This window comes from Lepus europaeus, chromosome 9 (genome assembly GCF_033115175.1).
Source record: "Lepus europaeus isolate LE1 chromosome 9, mLepTim1.pri, whole genome shotgun sequence".
Taxonomy (NCBI): Eukaryota; Metazoa; Chordata; class Mammalia; order Lagomorpha; family Leporidae; genus Lepus; species Lepus europaeus.
The window spans coordinates 58,604,843-58,629,895 of record NC_084835.1 but is presented as its reverse complement, the minus strand read 5'-3'; the positions used below and the strand labels follow the sequence as shown (position 1 = coordinate 58,629,895).

Here is a 25,053-nt window from a genome sequence, read left to right as displayed (position 1 = left end):
AGAGTTGGCTTGGAAGTAGAGTAGCCGGGACTCAAACAGGCACCCATATGAGATATTGGCACTGCAGGTGGTAGCTTTACCAACTATATACCACAGCACTGGCCCCTACACTAAATTTTAATGTGAGCTTACAGACATTATAATAATTAATGCTGGCAAAACTTTGAAAATTTTTACAAATTAATTTTAGTAGTCATAGATTCATATATTTTTTAATAGCCATTTGTTATTTTGTGGGTTGTTAAAGACTTAATAGCAAATCAGAAAGGTAGACAGTTGTAAAATAATTGGGAGCCATGGAGTTGATTCTGGATCCTCAGTGTAAGTATCCTAATTTTTGATTTCTTGAATGCTTCCTATTTTTCTTTTAAGCTTGAGTGTTAATTAATGAGGTAATAGAAATGGTAAACTAACACATAGAAGGCAATGTAATGTGTCCTTTCTTCTTTTTTAGTAATGCTACAGCCCTTTGACTATGATCCAAATGAAAAGAGTAAACACAAGTTTATGGTACAGACCATTTTTGCTCCACCAAACACTTCAGATATGGAAGCTGTGGTAAGTATGCAGGAAGTTGAGCAGAATTTATTTTGGGGAATGCTATTTAAACGTTTTGTTTAGTTCGCAATGGAGAAAACTAATTTTAAAAATTTAAACATTGTTAGTCTGTTCATTACAGATGATCCTGAATTTCAGGAATGACTTTTGAAGTAGTATTTTGTGGAAATTAGCCATACTATTGTTAAGAAGAAAGTGATGTCACCGTCAGTGATATTAGTGTGATTTCACTGGGTGGTGGTAGTAGACCTTGGGTTCTGTAAAGGTTCTGTGACCTTAGCGAAGGTCAGTGACAAGGTGATAACTACAGAGGACAGCAGTGCAGTCCCCCGGAGCTGCAGGCTCTCACAGGTGCTTTCGAGCAGCTCTGCTCATCCTTTAGTTGTCCCTTGAGGTGAAACTTACCTCTGTGTTTAATGTTTGCTTTTATTTTAGTGGAAAGAGGCAAAACCTGATGAATTAATGGATTCTAAATTGAGATGTGTATTTGAAATGCCCAATGAAAATGATAAATTGGTAAGTAGAAAAATGTAAGAAAATTGGCAGTTGTTGAGCTGTCTGTTACTTTGATTGAGTTTGCTTCTATTTTTGGCCTTTCAGGTACTCAATAAGACTCAGTGCTTACTTGAGTTTTTAAAAACTTTATTCTTTTTTTCTTTGCATTGTGTTTGTCCAAGAAGAAAAATGTCACTTTTAGGTACAAGCTGTATGATGGGGAAGAAACATTTATTTCTACCAAATTTTTGCCACTAAATCACTTCAAATTCTTTTTTAGAATGAAACTGACGCTTGGATACGTAAATATATTTAAAAAACAGTTATAAACTGCTTCTTGGCAGCTATGTACCAGCAGCAGTTTGGGGGATAAAAGATTAAATGGACAAGCAGTTTATTTTCCATGTTAAGATATTCCAAGGTATTTTGCTTACTTTATTGTTTAAGGTAAAAATGTACCTTATTTTATGCTTTAATGAATAGTTTTTGTTTCTTATTGGTTAGTGTGAATGAATGTGAGTGAGTACCATTTGGGGAACTGAGGGATATATGTGTGTAGATAAAAAAAAAAAAAATTAGCCAGTAGGCTATGAACATATGGAGTTGGTTGTGGTTACGTTTCCTGTTCCTCTCTGCGTTGTAAATTTGTTTTTATAAATCATGTCTGTGGTTTGTGGGAGGGACTTAGAAAGGTAGGATTTTTTTTTTTTTTTTTTTTTTTTTGAGGAGAGGGCAGTGCTTTAATGTACACTATAATGTGGACAAGTAGAATTACTAGACAGAGTTTGGTTATAATCTGACATGACTCTTGCCTTGATCTGGCAGTCATTTGAGCTATTGAAAAGAAAATATACAGGTAAATATACAGGCCTAGTTAGTGTATTGTGTACACTGAATTGAAAAAGTCCCTGATAGCGTTGGGTGTTAGTTGCTGGTCAAATTGTTTATTGAATTTTTAAGATGCCCTTTAAAATACATTTTGAGGCACTTTCCAAAAGCAGAAAATGTGGCATGCTTAATGCTTCACATTTGGAATTTTCTTTTTCCTCGATTGCAAGGAAACCAATATCTTGTATAACTCTTCTTACTGGAACCAGGGAAACTTAAGACATTGTCTGGCTGTTTTCTTCCTTAGAATTGTTTATCTTTTTTTTTTTTTTTTCCTTTTAACCATGATTTGATAAATGTAGTTAGATCTTTCATAAGGTCTTTTATAATGTTCTAAATAGCAGACAACTTGAGATTTTAGTCTGAAAGGACTGGAACCCAGGTGTTTGATACTGCTAATTAAGAGTAACTCTCATTGCTTTCGAAACCAGAAGTTGTTGATGAAAATGATAGCTCTGTGAAGTGGACACCAGCCATTTACTGCCTCATGGAGGAAAGTATATGCATCTACATACAGATGTAATTCATAGTTAACCAAGAAAGTGGTTTGGGATCTGCATTAGTGCTTGAAAAATTACTGAATGGAGTTCCAGAGTGTCCCACTGTGGTGTATGACCAGTAGTAGTTTGGGCCTGGAACCTTTTCAGAGCAAATATTATTAGTAACTCAAAGACTGTTCAGTAGCTTAGAAGTTCTCCAGAGAATATCTTACTCTGAGCTTTAATGAGCAGTATGTATTGCACTGATCAAACCACTTGAATATGAGGTATATAAAATTGTAGAGAATATCTTCCGAAGATTATTTTAATTTTAAAAAGTAGGTAGCTGGAAACACTTAGAAAAGTAAGCAAGAGTAGTGTGGACCTGTGACCAACCTTAATGATCACCAGTTTGTGGTTAATCTTAACTTCATTAGGACCCACTACTTCCCATCTCACTTACTGTTTTAAGAAAAACCCCAGAAATTATGTAATTTCATCAGTAATTATGAGAGCATTTCAAAAATTGATGGAAAAGGAATATTACGGAGAAACTATGCCTGGATTTCAAAAATTTGCACATTAGAATAACCTTATCTTTTAATTCCATTTCCCACTAATTTTGAAACACTCTCATATTTTAGTGTATATCTTCCAACTTTTAAATTCATTTGAGAGACAGCAACCAAGAGAGTACTCCCGTCTCCTGGCTCACTCCCTAAGTCCCTGAAATGACTGGGGCTGAGTCTGGAGCCAGGAACTTTGCAGTGTAGATCTCCCATTGGGTGGCAGGAGTCGTCAGTGCTGCCTCCAGGGTCTGCATTGGTGGGAAGTTGGAATCAGGAGCAGGAGCTGAGAATTGAACCCAGGCACTTGAGTGTGGGATGCAGGCATCTTGGCATCTTAACTTCCAGGCTAAACACTTGGTCTTCTCAAAGGACTTTTAAAAGAGGGGATAAAGGAGTTTTTAATGATAGTACCATTAATACACCCTTAAAAATCTGACATATCATTAGTATCAGACTGTCCAGGCAGCATTCAAACTTGCCTAGCAAATGTCATCAAAAAAGTTTTTTTTTTTTTTTTTTTGCAGTTTGTTTGAATTGAGATGAAAATAAAATCCAAATATGGCTATGGGTGATAGGTTTCTTAAATCTCTTGAATTTATAGGTTCGAAATAACTTGATTCACTTATAGGTTTTCCCACAGACTTTTACTTGTTATATCAGTGTGGTTTCACTTCTTTTCTGTCCTTGGTATTTGCTATAATTGGAAGTAGGATATAGAAGCTCGATTACATTTAGATTGGTTTTTCCTGGAAGTGGAGATGGGCAGGCTAAGACTGTTTTGTAGGCGGTGTCCTCCCAAGGAAGCATGTGATGTCTGTTTTCTTCTGAAGTGAGCAGCCAGTTCACTGTGTAGATGAGTGTTTTTTGTCCAGGAGCAAAATCTTTGCCTCCCAAGGGCAGTGTCTGGAGACATTTTTGGTTGTCAGTACTTTCTAGTGTATATATGGTGGGTGGAGGCCACAGATGCCACTCACCTTCTTCCAAAGCATAGGATAGCAGCCTTCACGACAAAGAAGCCAGCTTAAAATATCAGTAAAGTTGAGATTGAGAAAATATGACCTAGGTCTATTCATTATATAATGGTGATACTCTGTCACTCCTAGTTTATTATCATTATTGCTGCTCAGATTGGCTGGTCTTTAAATTGGTTCTTGAGTCCTTTTGATCTGGTAGCCTTTGGGAACTTTTTTGATGTCAAAACTTGGACCTGGAGTCACAGCCATTTCTTGGAGAAGCTCTGGGCTTTCCCTCAGGAAGATGATATCTCAAGGCCACAATCTGGGCACTGTGGTGAGGTTGATTTTTTAATGTTGTCAGAATTGTTATCAAACCATTCTTTTGGCCAAGATTCGAAAGGGGGACCCATTTGTCATTTGAAAGCACTTCTTTAAATGTGAAATTTTAATGGTAGGATCATGTGAGTAGCACATAGAATGATGTTGATCATTTTATGGCTTGTGGTAATGAATACATTTTATGGCTGGGTACATTGTTGAACATCTTGGATAATTTGGGATGTTCAAAAGCTAATAGTGATCTTCAGGAGAATGGGAGGTGTTTCAATGAACCAGCTGAAGTACCATAAATATGAGTTATGATCTCATGGTTCACTTGCTTTGCATTAGCATTTTTGATAGATTATTAAGTATTTGGAACAGACATTTCAAGTTTTATATATAAAAAAGACTAAGATTTCAACTTGTCACTGTTTCAAATTTATAAAAATTATATGCTATAAACATAGTAGTGGTGACTTCACATGATTAATATGTTTTTTAGGAAAAAAAAAAAGGAGGGGAAAAACACAGCTGTATTTTTATAAGGTATTTTCAGAAGTGAACTAGGTTGGGAGAGTTCTATGGTCAAATGAATTTGGAAAAAACCCTGCAAATTCTGTTCTCCCCAAAGGGATCATGCTAGTTATTTCTGTATTAAGGGCTCTGAGAAGACCTATAGTAAAGAAATATATTTAACCCAGCATCTCTTTTTTATTTAATGTAACATAATTAACTCATGGACTATTTAGACCCCCGAAAAGTATTTTGAAAATAATACCCTGCTTAAACTCCTTCTTGTGGTGCTTATGAACCTGTGGATTCTGTAAGAAATGTTCATTTCTGAGAAATGTCTTTGAATTTGGTATAACCTGGCACTGATTCAGTTCCATCTGGGTTGTTAGTGATTCTGTGACCAACTTTGAAGTCTTCTGTTTTATGTTGCATATCATCATCTATAGAAAATAGGAAACTTTTTAAAACACCAAATCTGAAGTTTGCATGATAGTACAGAACTTACAAGAAAATGTTTATATAAAAACACATACAAGATATCTATTTTATTATATATATCAATATATCTGTTGATATAACTGTATTTTTGGCCATTTCCATTGCACTTTTGTCTATGGGTAAAGTAGTTAAATTGCCTAAAAATCATACTGTCTTTGACATAGTGTTTGCTTTCTAGCATCCATTGGTAGTGACTTAACATCCCCATTCTGTATGTGTATCTTAGCTTTGGTTTAAAATTTGTCTATTTGGAAATTAGGGCATCATTGGGTAGTGTGATACTAGATATAGTTAGTTTACTTTAGATAAGTTGATAAAATGCTATATGAAGCTAAATCCTGACTTAAATAATTTGATTGAAGATGACACTCTCTAAAAAAATTTCCAAATGTGCCAGAGTAATGACAATATGATAACTATTGGTAATGTTATTTTTAAAAGTAGAATACAAAATATATTTTCTAGTTATAGCTAGATTTTTATATAACAAACTCTTTGAAGTCTTTTGATACTATATTCCTTTTTAATATACTAATTACATGTTACAGAAAAGTATGTTAGCTTAAGAAAAATTTAGTTTTTAAGTTGCTGGTGACATCTTACAGTTTAATATAATTCTGGATGGAGTATGTATTTGTATTCAGCCTTCTTTAAGTGTTTAGAGCAATGGAGATATCTGTATTCTGTTATTAGTCTCTTACATATTTACCTTACTGTATGTTTATTTCCATATATGTATATATTGTGAGATGGTTACCACAGTTAAGCTAATTAACATACCGTGTCTCATAATCAGCATTTTTTGGGTTACATTTACTTTAAAGAATCAGTCATCAGAATGTATGGTCAGTGTAGAAAAATTTGATATTTATAGTAGATACCTCGTGGAAGTATACCCTACTTCCTTGATTTTGATCTCATTAGGTATGTTTTTAGTTCTAGGATATTGACACATTCCAAAACAGTAGAAAACGAATATGTGTATGTTTTTATTTTTAGTTTACAGGCAAAACAGTTCTAATTTATTTGAATCACCATTAGAGTGTGTTCTTTTTGGAACTTACCCTCAGGTTTGGATCATACATAGGGTGACCAAGGAAACTCAGAGAATAAAAGAAGTACCGTTAATAATTTTTCCTAAGTAATAGGAATACACCAGTACTATCCTTAGATACACTAAGCTGTATGGCCATGTTCTAAGGAACAACGCATGTGTGACTGGATGTAGTTCAGTGACTTAACTGAGTTGGGCTTATGCTGAGAGCCGGTCAGTGGGCTCCCTGCATTGCTGAGATGGAGGCAGATGATGCTGAAGTGTTGATGGTTTATAAAATGAGGTTCTCTGAATTACCAGCGCTCTCTACTAGTTATCAGCTCTGTATTATGAGACACTTAATGAATGTCCAACTAGTGATGCTAGTTTTATTAGAGTTGAATGTAGCTGTTTTTAAGTGAAGCTTTAAAACCTATTCAGTTTAAAAGCATTTTTGAGGGCTTGACTCATTTTTTGAATTTCTTAAATGTGTTGCATTTCCTCTGCATAATATCTGATGATTATATATACATATATATATTTTTATTTATTTGACAGGTAGAGTTATAGACAATGAGAGAGAGAGAGAGACAGAGAGAAAGGTCTTTCCGCCGTTGGTTCACTCCCCAAATGGCCATGGCGGCCGGCGCTGCGCCAGTCCGAAGCCAGGAGCCAGGAGCTTCTTCCTGGTCTCCCACGCGGGTGCAGGGGCCCAAGCACTTGGGCCATCCTCCACTGCAGAGAGCTGGACTGGAAGAGGAGCAACCGGGACTAGAACCCGGCACCCATATGGGATGCCAGTGCTGCAGGCAGAGGATTAACCAAGTGAACCACGGCCCGGCCCCCTGATGATTATATATTTTATTAAAAAAGTACTATGTGTTTCATTGAATACTGAAAGACTGTAAAAACAGGAATTTCAGATCTTGTGTAAAAAGACATTTTGTGGTTAAACAAAATGTTGAGATAAAGAACATATTGAATAGCAGTAAGTATTCACAATCTCTTCCAGCAGTTTTGTATGAAGGCATTCAAGAGTTAGGAAGACAACTGTGGAGTTCGTAATGTTCGCAGTTCATTGACCCTAGGATGTATGTATGCACGTGTGGTGGGGGAGTTTCTAAATACCAAAGAAATTTATGAATCATTATGTATTTGAGTGTCAGAGGAAAAAATATTTAGGTTGAATATTACCAAAGTTAAGAAAGCATGAGAGTGCTTGTTTTTCAAGTATTAATTAGTAAAAAAAAAAACAAAAACAAACAAACAAAAAAAACAGGTATTAGGAAAAGAAAGTCAAAGTTAGATTTAGAATATATTCATTTGAGGACATTGTAAAGCTAGCATAAATTTAATAAAGTTTGTACACTAAGTAATTGAATGTAATGCAAGTAGGTCAAAGCTAATTTTATTTTGGGAAATAATATAAAAAGCTAGTTCAGAGTTTTTTTACTTTTTGCTTTAACATAGCTATTAATACTGTTTTCTGTGTATAATACATTTTCATAGAGTACAATTTGAATGTTTTAGAGGCTAATGCTTTCTGTGTCAAGTCAATTCCAGTATCGTGCAGGAGAAATCAGAGTTTGGTGCGAATCTGAGAATATGTTTCCCATGGCCTCTCAGGGTATAACTCCACCAGGGATTGCTCCGACTGTCACTTCAATGAGCAGCATCAACAACACAGTTGCAACAGCTGCCAGTTATCACACGAAGAATGACCCCAGGGGACATATGTTCAAACAAGAGAAGCAGAAGGTTTGTTTTAGGGAGTTAACAGACTTGGGAGTCTGCTAGTATTACTGGTTAAGTTAATGTAGATAACTAGCAGATGATGGTATTGTGAGTGTGTTATATGAAGTAGGTGGAATTGAAGTTTTTAACTATGTTTAAAATTACAGCAACATCACAAAGTACTTAAATAATGCACACAAGCGATTTTATTTAAAAAAAAGCACTTAATAAAGTCACAGTAATGAGCAGGACAAATGTTATTGTGAACATTATGAAGTTGGTGTAGTTTTTCCTGTGACTGAGATGTGGAGAGAATATTCAAAAAAGTGAGTTTATAGCTTGTGAATAAGATAGCACAGATATAGTAGTAAAAGGTAGGAGTTGGTTATATAAAAAAAAAGTAATGAAATTATACTCATTTGTATTTTGTTACCAAATACAAATACAGTAACCTCCCCAAAACTGTCATTGTTGGTTATTTACTGTGCCCAGGGTTGGGGAGTTTATAGTTGAAACCCTAAAGACCTTACTTAGGACATAATTTATTTGTGTGTGTGTGTGTGTGTCTGTTGCTTACCACTTAAGTAAAGTGACAGCACATTAGTAGGTAACAATGACTTTTTGGTGGTGTGATGGGTATAGTATATGATTCTCTCTACCATTTCTTTCTTACTGGGAACTTTAGGAAACTCAGTTTTAACAGATTGCTTGTACTTTGCCATTTGGTTTACTCCCCCAAATAGCCACAATGGTGAGGACTGGATCAGGGGTTGGAGCCACAAGCCAGGATCTCAGTCTAGAATTCTTATGTGGGTGCTAGGAACCCAGTTATTTGAACCATCTCCTCTCTCAGTGTATGCATTGTCTGGAAGCTAGGGCCAGAAATCTTAACCCAGGCATTCAGTGTGACATTGGGGCCTCTTAACTGCAAGATTACTCCATAATGTGTAATACTTTTCTTTGTAAATTCATTCGAGGGGCAGAGAGAGAGAGAGAGCGAGCGAGCGAGCAAGTGAGCAGTTTCAGGCTCCCAATCTCTGGGTCATTCCCCAGGTGACAGCAGTGGTTGCTGCTGGGCCTGGGCCAGGTTGCAGCCAGGCACTGGGAGCTCAACCCAGGAATCCTACAGGAGTAGAAAAAGGCATCCACTCCTTGAGGCATCACCTGCTGCCTCTCAGAATGCGTATTAGCAGAAAATTGGAAGTGGAAGCAAATCAGGCCTTGAACCCAGGCACTCCACTGATAGGGAAATCTCCAATTTTTTAAATTTTGCCACTACTTCCTTTTAGGAATCATGGTCCCAGAGAAACAGTAAATTTGTTTATAGTAGAGAAAAAGGTTTCAGCTTATCCTGTTACTCATATATTAATTCACAGGTTGAGACCTTAGTTCTGGCTCTGATAATTCATGCCGTTATCTGTTGGCTTTAGCCTTTGTGTACCCCCTTATGGATGTTGTCACCACTTACTTATAATAGTCATAAGACTGTAGCCCCATGTTTATGTCCTTTAGCTGCCCTGTTCTCCTCAAGCCTTCACTGCAAAATAGCTTGTCTGCCTTCTACCTTTCCCCTTTTATTTCCAATCCCTAGCTCCCTCTTTTTCTAATTACCTCCAGTAGAATTATTTGTAATAGTAGAATTGAAGTTACGATGGTTGTTGAAAAGGAGTGCAGAAGTATAGCTCATAAATATAGAGGGCTACTGCAGGTAGGCTAAATAATAGTGGAAAATATACAACAGATTGATAAGTTGTCTTAATTGATACACAACCTTGACCTTTGAGCTTATTCTAAGTTGTATTAAATATAATGTTAATGCAGTGTTACTATGCATCACTTTTTACTAAGAGTCACAGCATGCTCAATTCCTCTAGTTTGCTCATTTCATGGTTCTCAGAACAACCAATCTCTTCTTTCTGAACCAGTCTGAAGCAATTCTCAAGGAACAAGCTGTTTTCCTGGAGCCAAACCTCATTAATGGAGCTTCTGAATGGAAGTGTATACTTAAAGTCACACCCGCCTAGTGTTTCTCATCAGGGTCATCAGATTGTCACTACGTGAATGTCTCAGCTCGTCCTTCCCCCCCTTTAACCTCCAACTCAGTTAGATTATATATGCTTATACTTTAAATATGCATAAATAAATTAGATTTCTTTGCATCTGCTATGTATGTTGACTGTTTTGTAGGGGGACTAAATAATACTATGATATAACTATTCTGTATAATTTGTTCCATAACTCAGTTTTGAAGTATGTTTACATTTCCCTATATCCTTTTCATTCCAGTCTTGTGTTTATACTCTACAAATTGGTTATGACATTGTTTCTTATAATTATAAAATCAGTACAACATCATTAACAAAGTTTTCAGTAAACGAAGAAAAATTTAATTCTACCATCATAAGAAGATACTCAGTGTTGTATTGTTTAAAACTCCACAGAATGAGAAGCAACCATTTTAACAAACAACTTAAAAAATATTGATTTGAAAGACAGAGAGAGAGAGAGAGAGAGATCTTTTATCTCCTGATTTACTTCCCAAATGGTTGCAATGGCTGCGTCTGGACCAGACCAAAGCCAGGATCCCCAGGAGGTTCATCTGGGTCTCCTGTGTGGGTGTCAGGGGCCCAAGAACTTCTGCTACTTTCCCAGGCACATAAGCAGTTAGCTGGATTGGAAGTGAAGCAGCGAGGGCTTGAGATAGCGTTCATATGCTGGTGTTGCAGGCAGTGGCTTAGCCCACTGTGCTACACCACTGACCCCTCTAACACGCTTAACCACAATGAAAGGTATTAATTATTTTGGTAAGCCACAGAATGTGTAATGACATACTGTGTTATTTAAGATGATAATTATGTGTGTATAAATGAAACGCAAGGTAAAAAGTGTTGATTTTTATAAAAATGCATATGAAAAAATATTGGAATGTGAGTAATATGCTGCACTGATGAAATTATGGGGGGTGATTTCTTTGCCTTCCCTCATAATTTAAAATTTTTTCAAATTTCAAGAGTTTATTTAACACTAAGAATCCAGTTAGGAATTCCTTGATGATTCTTAGTTAATTTTTTTCTCTTTACTGTTGACTTTATGTATATACTCTGAGTTTCTTAGCTTTTTGGTGAGAGAATATTTTTTCTCATTTCTTAGCAAAAGCCTGAAGGTTCAAGGTTCTTCACTTGCCATGTTGTTGACTATTGTTGCTGCTTTTACAGAGGAAGACAGTGTGCTGCCTTCATTATGATAAATTGGGCTGGTACTAGGATAGAATATAAGCACATGAGAAAATGATTTTAAAGTGAATTTTAGTCACTTTAAAAAGAATAGGAAAGAATATTGGCAGAGAAGAAAATGTATCTGAACCAGAGTTTTGATAGTGAAGTTGGATTTGATGGGCATGGTGAAGATTAGAGTTAAGAACAAGAACACTAGCAAGAGAAAAGTGTGGGGACAAGTGAAATATAGGCTTCAGTAAAAAAATCTTACGTGAGAAACCTGAAAGGGGAAAATCCACTGACAAGTCAGACATACACAGTGCTGTACGTTAGAACCTCATTATGACATAAATCATTTCTACACTGACTTAGGCGTGCTGATTAAGTCACATCTTCATAAGAAATACTAGTTTGCCTCTTGAACAAACTGTTTCTTTATACGTATTATAAATTTTACTGCTGAGATGTGGTTGATGTGATAAACCACAGCCTGTGATAAATCTTGCAAATGAGTGCTGTGGTACACCGTAAAAGTTAATTTTGTAAATGTCTTTGTTTATATGTGACTAAAACAGGTTTATGTCTATCTAAGAAAAGTTTAACAAGTAAAAATGTAAATGAAAAAGGCTTGTTAGTACTGTTAGAGAGTGCATTTGTAAGTGATGCTAGCGTGACAGATATTGGGGCACTTTAGACCCTGGGCTTCGGGACCATTTAGGAACTGCCCTTGGTACTCGTCTCCAGGCCCTTACCTCTAGTTTGAAGTGCTTAAGAGTTGGTAAGAATTAAGGTTTGGGAGCTCATGGTTTTAAAAATACATTAACTACTACTGAAGTGTAGTATTCCATATTTAAGCACATACATTAAAGCAAATTATTACTAATAATTTGAAGGAATCATGTTCGAGTTTTAGATCATAGGTTATTTACACCCTTCCCTCCCCCCCTTTTTTTGTCATATATTTGTGTTTATACCTTCCCAGTTATTTTTTCCCACTAATAGCAGTCAGTTTTCTTTGAAATGTTTTTTCTTAGCTAGTTCCTAATGTCACTGGAATGATTACAATATACTCCCCTACCCCCAGAACCTTATTTGAATTGCAGAATCAGAGCACTGAAAATGACCTTCATTATTTGGATTTTGGTTGGCATCAGTCATTCAGCATGCTTTCATTGAATAACTACTGTTGGCCAAAGTGCTTGGGTTCAGGGGTAAATACAAAGAGAAATGGCTCTTACCCTCCTAGCCTTTGAAGTATTGGAGGAAGCAACTTCAAAAATATTTAATTATGATATAAGTGCTATGGTGGAGGTAAGTGCCAAGAGTTATGGGAGCAGAGGAGGGAGTGGGCTGCTTATTTTGACTATCCAAATGCTGACACCTAATGATTTAGTCCTTTTAAAATTATTCACAGATGACCATACACGTGGTACTTAAAATTACTATTAATGAAATTGAAAATTGTCAAAACTTTTAAGGAATTTTTGGAAAAGAAGGATGTGAAATGTACATTTTTATTTGCTTAAGATCTATATGGAAATTTGGTTAGTTTAAAAATTCCCAATATCTTTGTAATACAGAATGACATGGAACCTAGCAAAGCTGCCCCACTGAATGCATCGAAACAAGATGGACCCATGCCAAAACCGCACAGTGTTTCCCTCAATGATACCGAAACAAGGAAACTCATGGAAGAGTGTAAAAGACTTCAGGGAGAAATGATGAAGCTTTCAGAAGAAAATCGACACCTGAGAGTAAGTCCTGTTGATTGAAAATAAGTTGTAAATAAGTTGATAGAAATGAAAGTGAAGGAAATGGGAATACCTAGGCCATTTTGCTCTGGTCTTTTTATCGCTAACTCTACCCCTTTTAACAGTCTGACCGTGGCTTCTCAAGACCCACCGTCCTTTTCCTCAGCTGTCACCCTGGAACCTGTGGCTGGCCTCAGCATTGTTGTGTCCCCTTTTGCTTCTTCCCTTCTTGACATTCTGTACCCCAGCCGTGCGGAACTCTCTAGGACTTCCCTGTCCTCCACTGTAGCCACCCTCACGTGGAGATGTCAGCCAGAGATGTACTGTGAGTGTAAAATACACCCTGATGTTGAAAACTTAGAACCAGGAGGGGAAACCTTTTTTAAAAATATAGTTACATATTTAAAAATTTTGAAAGTATTGATAAAATACTCTATTTTTTACCTTTTTTAAAATTTGAGGGTAGAGAGACAGAAAAAAGGGTCTTTATCTGCCAACGCACTCCCCAAATGGCCACAATGGCTGGAGCTGAGACGATCCAAAGCCAGGAGCCAGGAACTCACTCCGATCTGGTCTCCCACGTAGGCACAGGGGCCCAAGCACTTGGGGCATCCTCCACTGTCTTCCCAGGGCATGGCAGAGAGCTGGATTGGAAGAGGAGCAGCTGGGACACATGCTGGTGCCAAATTCAGAGGCCCAGCCCACAGCGCCGGTCTCCTAATTTTTTACTTTTTACAATATGCAGTTAGAACATGTAAAATGATGTATGCAACTCATACTTGAGACTTATATTTGTGTTGGGCAGTGTTGGGCTGAATTACTTGACAGAGTCTGTATTCTCACTCTCACATTAGCAGGAGCTCCTCCTTCTGACTGTACGGCCCTGAAATCTTGTCCCTAACCACAGAGCACATACATGTGCATTCACAAAGGCACTCCGTTTTCACCCTTTCAGTCTAGTTTTCTCCCTCCGCAACAAGTAACATGGCATTGTGTTTGTCCTAAACAGCTTGCTACATTTCTGCTCTTATTTGTTGGAGATCTTTCTCCCTTTATTGGACAATGATTTCTTTGGGGTCAGACTGTTTTATTGTCTGCGTTCACAGCACGTGCATGTAGTAGTCATTTCATGTATTTGAGTGGATAAAGGGATGGGCTGGTGAAGGAGGACTGATGTGAATGGGGTCTATGAACCATTTGTCTCTAACAAGTGATTACTTGGTTCAAGATCTGAAGACCTTTACATTGCTTTTTAGGCTTTGAAACTTTTCATATCAAAGTAGATGATAAAAAGCTTGTTTAAGCGAAGTTCTGGGAGTTTATCTACATTTGATGATTCTTTCTGTTAAATGTGTATAGGAACGGCACTCAAAGGCACTGTATCTAGGGTTGATGTGTGAACTCTAAAGGATTTGTGATTTGAGTTTCTGTGACTCTTCATACTCCATAGTACCTCCTTGAGGGCTGTCAAGCCTTAGCACTTGTCTGGATAGTGGGAACACTAAGGATGCTATTTGTTTTTTGCCTACAGTGACTTCCACATTCTGCTCTTCTATGAAATATGTGTTCCTTAGGGTGCTCAGTAGGTTTATATAAAAAGCTGCTGATTGTCTCTTGGCAGGGAGGGGAGAAGTGGAGACTGGGATGGCACAGGACTGGAACTAGGAAGACAGAATGGGGAGGTAGAGGACTGAGACTTTATTCCTGGTCTCTACTCTATATCAGGGATGGGGAGTATCCAACCTGTAAAATCTTGTGCTGTGGCCCTGCCAAGGCAACTGCAGGTGGGACTTGAAATTCAGTAAATCTATAGCAAGCTAATATAAGTTGATAATTTTGTATGGCCTTCAAATGATGTTAGAAATATCCAAATGATCCTTGGTAAAGAAGATTCTGCATCCCTGCTTTACATGGTGCTACTCTACATGAGATTTTATTTGAAAGAAGATCCTGCTATTTAAAAACCAAAAGAACCTTGAAGACACTGGCTTATAGAATCGGGTTCAGACCCTTTTAATATTTCATTCATAGATATATCTCAGTAGTACTACTTTTTTTTTTTTAAGATTTATTTATCTGAAAGAACTACAGAGAGGGAGAGACAGATCTTCCATCTGCCCGTTCACTTCCCAGATGGCTGCAGTGGCCAGGGTAGGGCTAGGCTGAAGCCAGGAGCTTCCTTCGTCTCAGATCCGTGTTCCATCCCCAAAGCCATAGGTCTTTGTAAAGATTTTTAGCTCTCATTTCTGTGCATATTTGGTTTTAAAATCTGTTTCCTTTTTTTTTCCTAGGATGAAGGATTAAGGCTCAGAAAGGTAGCACATTCGGATAAACCTGGCTCCACCTCAACTGCATCCTTCAGAGATAACGTCACCAGTCCTCTCCCTTCACTTCTTGTTGTAATCGCAGCCATTTTCATTGGATTCTTTCTAGGGAAATTCATCTTGTAGAGTGAAGCATGCCGAGTGCTATTTCTTTTTTTTCTCTTGACCAGAAAAGATTTGTTTACCTACCATTTCATTGGTAGTATGGCCCGCGGTGACCATTTTTTTGTGTGTACAGCGTCATAATAGGCTTTGCCTTTAATGATCTCTTACGGTTAGAAAACACAATAAAAACAAACTGTTCGGCTACTGGACAAATTGTATATTATCAGATCATCACTAGCAGATGTCAGTTGCACATTCAGTCCTTTATGAAATTCATAAATAAAGAATTGTTCTTTCTTTGTGGTTTTAATAAGAGTTCAAGAATTGTTCAGAGTCTTGTAAATGTTATTTTAATAATCCCTTTAAATTTTATCTGTTGCTGTTACCTCTTGAAATATGATTTATTTAGATTGCTAATCCCACTCATTCAGGAAATGCCAAGAGGTGTTCTGTGGGGAAATGGTGCCTCTTACAGTGTAAATTTTCTCCTTTACCTTTGCTAATATCATGGCAGAATTTTTCTTATCCTTTGTGAGGCAGTTGTTGACTGAGTTTTTTCATCCTTACAATCCTGTCCCATGGTATTTAACATAAAAAAAAAATAAAACTGTTAACAGATTCTTGCTCGATAGCCTGTTTGTGTCTGTCGTGTCATTGAGGGGGAGGGTGTCAGGGTGTCCACTGTGTAGGGTAATTTGAAATTTATAATGCTAATTTTGCTCTTTCATTGAAACTCTTTTTTGGATGTTACAGTATTTGTAATCAAAAGTTCTCATTCTCTTAAGGAAAGCAGTTGATGATGTTTCAAGCTATGTTTGATATTTTGGGAGATCATAATTAGTTTGTAAAAAAATGAGATAAGCAATGCCAGGAGAGTGAAAGTGCTGCACTTGTAGTGAGGTTCTCTGTATGCCATGGACTGCCTTACCTTTACTCCGTCCTTATCATGCTCTTCTCAAGGAAGACTTATTCTCTCTAGTAATTCTTTATAATATCTCACAATTAAAGTTAAAACTAGGTGTGTTTTCTGCCGCCCAATTTGGCATTGTCATTTTGGCAATTACTGAGCAAGCCTTGGGAATTTCCTTTGTGACAAATGGCTTTATCCTTAACAAATCTGTTAACCGTGTGAAACATACTTTCAGTATAAATACACATTAGAGGGTCTGATACTTTCCTGCACGTAGTCTGATGTCATTTATTTTGTCCTAGGATAGAAAATTTTGGAGCGAGAGAAAATAACATTAACTTATCATTTGTGTACAGTCTAACTCAAGTGAATTTTGATGATTGAAAACAGGTGTTGGTTCTGTAAAATTTAGAGGCACACTACCTGAAAGGGAATTTGGATTCTGAGACTTGATGTGGTGCAGTGAAGTATGTTAGGCCCAGGTGTGTACACATTTTATAAAAGTGAAGTGTTCGAAAGAGTTTTTGGTTGTCTTTTCCTTTCAAATGTGTTTTGAATTTGTCAGATCACATGTATTGTATTATTCTATGGTATCTTATAAAAACCTCTTGCTTATGCGTAAAAGCTACTGAAAACAAACATAAGCCATGCCAAGCCGTCACTAGCATGCTACTGTGAGTAGTGTTTCCCTTGTGGTGTGCTCAGCTGTCACTCTAAACCCTCCCCTCTTAAAACTGGAAAAGCATGCCAGAAAAAACCCTCTTTCTGTTTCACCCCATAAATGCAGAATCAGTAATTTAGCTTAAAGCTTTCTATATAATCAACTTTATTGGTGTTAAGTATCAAGCTTGTTAGCTATCTAACAAATTCAGCAAAATCTCATTTTATTGGAATGCTCCTTAGAGTTCATTCTGTCCAGCCCCTTTGTTCTGTAATTGAGGAATCCGAGGCCTTACCTTACGAGAGCATCGCAAGAACTTCCCTGTTTTCTCACAAATAGGCAGCAGCAGAACTGGAACTAGAAATCTGGTCTTTCAACGCTGGCTCAGTGTCTTCTCTGGTAATTTTATAGAAAAACAAATTTGTCTTAATTTGACACGACTGAAATAATGAACATAAGATGCTATTTAATGAGTATATGTGAAAATCCCTGTCACTAGATTGTATCGCAGGCTCCTGTTAAATAGTGTCATACATGTTTGGTTTTAGCGTTTAGGCTAGCAATGCTTCCCATATTGATAATAAATAAACCTTACAAAATACGATGTATTTTTAGGTAGGCATTTTATAAAATGCATTATACAATGGTTGGTTTTGAAGTAGGTTGTAGTCTGGGTAGTATCTTGAAAATAAAGTATGTGGGCTTCTGCATAGCAAGAGATGCTCTGATTGTATAAGAGACTTCAATTGTATGAAATGTGATCAGATTATTTTACTACCAATAGTTACAGTTTCAGAGAGTCTAGCTGTAGTAGTTGATTATATATAGATTAAATTGTTTGTCTTCATTCCTTCCATGCATAGAACTTGTTGCTTTGTCCACCTGCTTACAGGCATATGTAAGCAGGAGGGAATACACTGTTACTAATACTGAAATTCCCTTCCAGTGATCATGGCCTTACGTTCACATGGGATGCTAAATGCACTGTGTTCTTTCAGTCTTTCTGTAACTGATTTAACTTTGCCTGTTCTTGTATTTATAAGAAACACGTTTAAAAATGTGTTCTGAGTGTGTGGTATGTTAACATTAAAAGAAATTGGAAAACTTGTATCACTTCAGAAATTCTGGTCAAAGAAATATTCTCTCAGTTCCTCCTTCATGTATCTTAGCTCAGGAGTTCTTTTAAAATCGGTATTATCTGGTATGGGCATACTTTGGGATTACAATGCTTCGAAAAGGCACCACTTTTGAAAACAAGTTTTAACAGGTTAAAAAAAGAAACCAGTTCTTACAGGGTATGTATCCCTAAATGTCGTCTTGCCACTTCAGAATATATCCAAGGAATTATTTTCCTGGAGCTTTTGTGTGTTACTGTTCAGTGATTCTGGTGTATGCACAGATTTAAGAAATCAACCTTTAGGAGAGTAAGGGAAAGATCAATGCTTAGTGTATGGGAAAACAAAAGCAGCAGGTCAACAAGTGATCTTTATTTCCTAACTTTTAAAGGAAATTATGTGAATAAATAAACTGTTTCAAAATGTGGTTAAGTGTCATTTTCCTTTCAACAGTTAAACAACATTTGTTTCCATAGCAATGAAAGTCGCGTCTGGTAGGCACTGATAGCCGGGCTTTGGGACCAGTTTTTTTTTTTTTTTTTTTTTAAAGATTTATTTATTTATTTGAAAGTCAGAGGAGAGACAGAGAGAGGTCGGTCTTCCATCTGCTGGTTCACTCCCCAGTTGGCTGCAACGGCCAGAGCTGAGCTGATCTGAAGCCGGGAACCAGAAGCTTTTGAGTCTCCCCCAAGGGTGCAGGGGCCCAAGGACTTGGGCCATCTTCTACTGCTTTCCCATGCCATAGCAGAGAGCTGCATCAGAAGTGCAGTGGCTGGGACTCGAACTGGTGTCCATGTGGTATGTTGGCATTGCAGGCGGCGGCCCTGGGGACCTGAGTTCTGACAGCACAGACTTGCTGGTATAGAGGAAACGGGGGCAGCTGCCCTTTGAGGGTGTGTTTGGTGGTCCACTCTTGGCAGCAGCCCTGCTTCCTGGAAGTCCTGTGCAGGGAAAGGGGTACCTGGAGACCGGCCAGCCAGCTTGAACGTATCCTCAGCCTGTTCATTCCCACCATCCTGTGTGCCTAACACTTGAACTTCAGTTGAGCAATAAATATGCCATTTGAGTTAACTTTGAAATATTCATTGAAATATTTGCAGAATTGAAAACTTGGGACTAAAGAAAAGTTTTATCTTCCTCTGTCATTTCTGATTGCAGAAATGTATTTTAGGCAGCTTATAAAATCAGTTTTGTACAGCAGCATCAACCACTATTCCCACTTGGTTTATTTCCCTATAACTGTTTAAACAATTCTAATAGTGTTTTATTTTTTTCTTCACTTAATTGTTTATTGAAAACCAAATGTTTAAGTGCAAAAGTGCTTCATTTTTACAATCACTTAAGGCTGTGGACATTTAATATATCACGCATAGCCTTATGGGCACATGTCTTTAGAAAGGTTCTTGTTTTTCAGCTATTCCTGTTTATAACATTCAGCTTGAAAAAAGGGTGCAAGGAACTGAATAGTTGTGTTTTTAGCAATGGGAATCAGCTACGGCAGTACATTAATGCAGAATGACCTTAAAATTACTGATCCCTGAGCAGCACCCGGAGAAGTGCTAACCTAGTTGTTCTGGGGGGAGCAGTTGCGTAGCCTTTTTAAAAGGAGAGTCATTTTCATTTGCAGTCAAACTGCTTGTTATCCCTTTAAATGTCAAAGACAGATAAGAAATAGACTTAAACTTTGTCCCGCGGTACAGGGAAACTTCACAATTCTTTGTTTACTTTTCTTCTAAAGTAAATTGGAGGAGTCACCTTTAGGTATTGCTTAATGCAGAAGCTGCCTTTGTAAAGTTAATAGTGCCAGGACAGCCAGTGAAGGTTTTTCACTTGTGAATACATAGGAGCTGTAAGTGCAACAATAATAAAAAGTTGAGAAATTGTATGCACTTCTGTTTTAATTACTGTTTGGCAGACATGCAGGGTGATCAGTCACCCCCAAAATTTGTCATGAATTTATTAAATCATGAGTGTAGGCTGTTGCTAAGTATGACATGATTTGTGAAGAGCTTACCTCTGTGTGCCAGGTGTTTTGTGTCAACACACTTAGTCTTCAGGGGGATCTTGTGAGATAGGTGCTTGCGTACCTCTCCTGGGTGTGAGGGGAGGGGGACAGGTTTAGAGGTTGAGCTTGCTCAGGTTTGCACATGCATAGATAACAAAAAGCAGTTGGCTCTAGATGGTCTGGTGCTGAGCCTGTGCTGTTGTCTTTTGTCATCCATCAAGTCAAATATTACCTCTTAAGTGTGATTTTTTGATTTCTTTGATTCTACTATATAGACCGTACTGATAATTTGAAAAGTTTTTGTGTAGGGAATTTTCATCTTAAATTTGCAAAGGCTTTTCTCCCCTTGTATCAAAAGTGAGAGGAAACAAACCAACAGTCTCAGCCCCCAAATCCAACAAATAGGAACATTTCTAAATAGACTTACCCAGGTCATAAAGGGTGGCCTGTAAGATTTATGGAAACGGCTCCTGTGGCCTTCAAGGCTGGAAATGAGAGTGTGACCTTAATCTCTTCTGTATAGACCTCTAAGATGGAATCATTATTTAAAGCAGGTGTTTTTCAGTTGTCTTTATGGCCTGAATTCTTGATACTATATAGTTCTACAAAGGACAAAAGATGTTTATATAGGCTAATCTTAAAGTCCTGACAAGTGATATATCTTGCGGTGGGTTGGGAGAGGGAGAAGTTACTGATGACATAAGTTTTAAGAAAATGTGGATTGAAATTAGAAGTAATGGCAATGTGTTGTGTATTTCCAGAGCAGTATGTGTTGCTGATGTTGGTACAGTGCTGTATTCCAGAAGTAGAGGTTAGCAGTTAATGTAAAAGGTTTCAGTATAAACTAAATACTGGGGAGGGCGGGTTTGCTTTCTTTGGTGTTGTCATGCAACTTGTATATCCTTAATGTATGTAATCTGTAAATACATAAATGTGTATCGAGCAACTTTGAATTAAATTTAGGGCGCTATTTCACTTGAGAGCTCACAACTTCAACATGTTTGAGAATCAAAAATTATTTGCAAAGTTATTTGGATACTTCTGTGTATCTTGCCATCAAGTTTTATGAACTCATTGGAATAAAATTTAGATTTTCTTTTAAAAGATTGATGATTATGTTTAATGTATCAGATGAGTTGTCTCTTGAAGGGAAATGCCACACAGCCTTGGGACCGTGTGGAGTTCTTCAGCAGGGGGTGGGTCCTAATACATGTTTCCAGAAATAATGGTTTCCTCTCAAGACACATTGTGCAAAGAGAAATGCCTTCAGCAGAATATTTGTAATGAGCTAATGTGCATTGTTGTCGGTGGTCAGTGAAGTGAAATGTTCGGGGAGAAATGTGCTGGACTACACTGGAGGTTCTCAATGTGAACTTTAAGATGCTAGGAATTTGTTCAGTAACAGTGTTTGCATTGCAGAGTGATAAGAGGGGGCACTTATCCTTCAGTGTTTAATAAGCTTTGTAATCTATGCACATGGTTGAGGAGATGAATCCACAAATAATTTTAAAGTAAGTTATTTCCACCTGATACATTTTCTTTTTTGTATTGAGAGAATGAGGTGGACTTTCCATCAGCTAGCCCCCCCCCCCCCCCCCCCCCCCCGCCTCCCCAGATACTTCCAGTGGCTCCCGGGATGGTGAGTGGAGAAGCGGGATATGAGCCCAGGAGTTCAGTCCGGGTCTCCCATGTGGGTGATGTAGAAAACTAACCACTTGAACCATTCCCACTGCCTTCCCAGGTCTACATTAGCAGGAAACTTGGAATCAAGAGCCAGAGCAGGCCATTGAACCCAGGCGCCGTGGTAAAGAATGCGGGTGTCCTAAGCGGTATCTTAACCACTAGACCAAACACCCACCCCCTACTTTGGTTTCTAGTTCCAAAAAGTACGTTGCAGATGCTTGTAGATGAGCTGTGGCCTTTGGCTAGTGTTTTCCAACCCCATCGGAGTGTGGAGCTAAGCTAGGTGACAGTTCCCACAGAGCAGTTTACTCCAACTTGGCCACATTGTATTTTTCCATATTTACTTTAGATCTTTTCCTTAAGGAACAAATCATCAAATAAAACAAGCAGCTTTTTAGCCCTTCTCTGGCCTTTTCTGTCAAACGTGACTGAAATGGATGTTAGCCATTCTTGTTCATGTTTCTGTTGTGTCACTACACGTGTGTGTATTCAGTCTGTGTGCAGTGTATGTGTATGTCTAAAATGCTAACTCAGAATATTGTCAAGCTGTCACCTTAATTGCCTTGTTCTTGTGTTACACACCACTTTCTCCTATGCTGTACCGGCTTTGGACCCCTTGTAGCAATGTTTCCTGTTGGTGCCAATGCTGGAATTGAGGTTTTGACACCAGCCCCTACCAAAGGCCCTGCCATGGCTGCCAAAGCCTATTGGTGACCCAACCAGTGCTGCCAACTGCATGATGTTGACAGAGGGTCTGTTGAAGACGCCATCTCCCCATGCTTCTGGCACACTGGACGTTGTAATTCTCCTGGATCTCGTGGTAGGTCATCCTAGGATCTCTCTCTCTCTCTCTCTCTGCTGGCCACAAGATCATTGGCTACAGCAATGGCATTTTGCGTATAGTTTCAAATCTTAGGCCTGGGTGGGTCCCCTGAGAAGGAAGCCTGTCAAAGTGGAGTGAGCCTGGAGCTGGGCTGCCACTCCAGTATATAACTCTGGCAATGGCACTTTGCTGGCTGCAGCCTGTGGCTTACTTCTCTGCAGCCCAGCTTCCTCGTCTGTAACTAGGATAACAGCTCAGGGCAGAGCTTGGCACAAAGCCGTTGCCCAACAGATGTTAGTCATGACCACATACGTTCAAATGAGGTGGAAAACTGAGTGATTATTTGGGTTAAAAGTTATGTGATAGCCAGACAATAGCTATTTGGCTTAACATTTTCTTTTTAAGTCTAACCAGTCCCACAGCTAAAGTGGTTATATGGGCCGGCGCCGCGGCTCACTAGGCTAATCCTCTGCCTACAGCGCCGGCACACTGGGTTCTAGTCCAGGTCGGGGCGCTGGGTTCTATCCCGGTTGCCCCTCTTCCAGGCCAGCTCTCTGTTATGGCCCGGGAAGGCAGTGGAGGATGGCCCAAGTGCTTGGGCCCAGCACCCACATGGGAGACCAGGAGGAAGCACCTGGCTCCTGGCTTCGGATCAGCGCGGTGTGCTGGCCGCAGCGGCCATTGAGGGGTGAACCAACGGAAAAAGGAAGACCTTTCTCTCTGTCTCTCTCACTGTCCACTCTGCCTGTCAAAAAACAAACAAACAAAAAAAACCTTAAAGTGGTTATATGACTGTAGGCTTGGTATTGAGCACCTGCTGAGGGAGCAGGACGAACAGCGTGGGTTTTGGCAGGTAAACAGGTTGGATCTCAACTCTTCTCAACTATGCATGAGCCCTTGGATGAATTATGGAGTCTCTTCAAAGTACAGCTTCCTTATCAGCGATGCCTTCTGATTTTACACTCGGGTAACCTTGTGAGGTTAACAAGACTGCAAGAGATATTTTAAAAATGTTACCTTGTCCTTGAAGCATAGGAGCAGAATATCATAAAAATTTAAGCTTTAATAGCAATTTGATGGTAATGGATGAGTTGGAGCTGGAAAATGAAAAAAATATGTATTTGAAAGGCAGAGACTGAGAACGGAGAAATGTCCCATCTCAAATGCCTGCAAGAGCCGGGGCTGGGTCAGGCTGAATCCATCAGCCTGGGCCTTCCACATGGGTGGCAGGGACCCAAGTACTTGAGCCATCACCTGTTGCCTCTCAGGGTCTGCATTTGCAGGGAGCTGGAATTGGTTTTAAAGATTGAGACATTCTCATAGGCAAGCCACCTAGGTGTTAACAAGATGTACATTTTGGGTTTTGATTCCTTTTTTTTTTTTTTTTTTTTTTTCTGACTATGAAGGTGACACTAGTTGATTACAGGAGTCTCTCCTTATCCGTGGTTTTACTTTTTGAGGTTTCGGTTACCCATGGTTAACTCAGGTCTGAAAATATTACATGGAATGTTCCAGAAACTTTAGAGGTTTTAAATCTTGCACCGTACTGAGTAGTGGGATGAAATCTTGCATTGTGCCATCAACACCCCACCTGGGATTTGAATCACCCTTTGTCCAGTGTAACCGTGCTGTGGACACTGCCCACCTGTGGGTCAGTGAGCTGTGTGTGTTATCAGATAGGCTGTCAAGGGATTGCAGTGCTTGTGTGGAAGCGACCGTTGCATAAAACCTGCAGGGACAGGTATCTGTGGTACTGTGTGCCAACAGTACAGGGCACACAGGAAGAGACAGCATGGTTGGTCTCTGATTTAGGATGGTTTGGAGTTTTCAACTTTACAGGAATGTGAAAATGTGCCCGTATAACCATGCTGGTGTTCATGTTCAGTAACAGCATTCAACCCTGCATGAGCTGTCCAACCCTAGCTTAGGGAATAGGCTTTCTGTTAGATGATTTGGCCCTACTGCAGGCTGATGTACGTGTTGTGAGCACACTTAGGGTAGGCGAGGATGAGCTAAGCTGCTCACTAGGGCAGGTGTGTTAATTTCAGCTTACAATGGGGTTCTCAGGACCTTAATGCAAGTCAAGGAGCACCTGTAAGTATGGGGTTTCGGGCACCCATTGGGAGTCTGGGAATGTATCCCCTGCAGATAAGGAAGGGCTATTTATAGATGTTTGGAAATTACCAAGAAGTACATAGTAGGAAAAATTCCAGTGTCCCACTCCCCAGAGACCATTTCTTCTTCTTCTTCTTCTTCTTCTTCTTCTTCTTCTTCCTCTTCCTCTTCCTCTTCCTCTCCTTCCTCTCCTTCCTCTCCTTCCTCTCCTTCCTCTCCTTCCTCTCCTCCTCCTCCTCCTCCTCCTCGTTTTCCTCCTCCTCCTCCTCCTCCTCCTCCTCCTCCTCCTCCTCCTCCTCTTC

The 25,053-nt window shown here is 38.8% G+C and overlaps 1 protein-coding gene across 2 annotated transcripts in view; it reads left to right on the top strand.

The window, feature by feature from the left end:
• The window catches only part of VAPA (VAMP associated protein A), a 43,850-nt gene extending 25,298 nt beyond the window's left edge, over nucleotides 1-18,552 (top strand). Inside the window, exons 3-7 of one of the 2 annotated variants that reach the window (XM_062201354.1) lie at nucleotides 455-558; nucleotides 994-1,074; nucleotides 7,937-8,068; nucleotides 12,840-13,013; nucleotides 15,302-18,552. In XM_062201354.1, the coding sequence (XP_062057338.1) occupies nucleotides 455-558; nucleotides 994-1,074; nucleotides 7,937-8,068; nucleotides 12,840-13,013; nucleotides 15,302-15,460 (650 nt within the window). In that variant the 3' untranslated portion in view covers nucleotides 15,461-18,552. The remainder of the gene's footprint in view (nucleotides 1-454; nucleotides 559-993; nucleotides 1,075-7,936; nucleotides 8,069-12,839; nucleotides 13,014-15,301) is intronic. The other variant, XM_062201355.1, reaches the window with a different exon arrangement.
• Nucleotides 18,553-25,053: the final 6,501 nt, after the last annotated feature.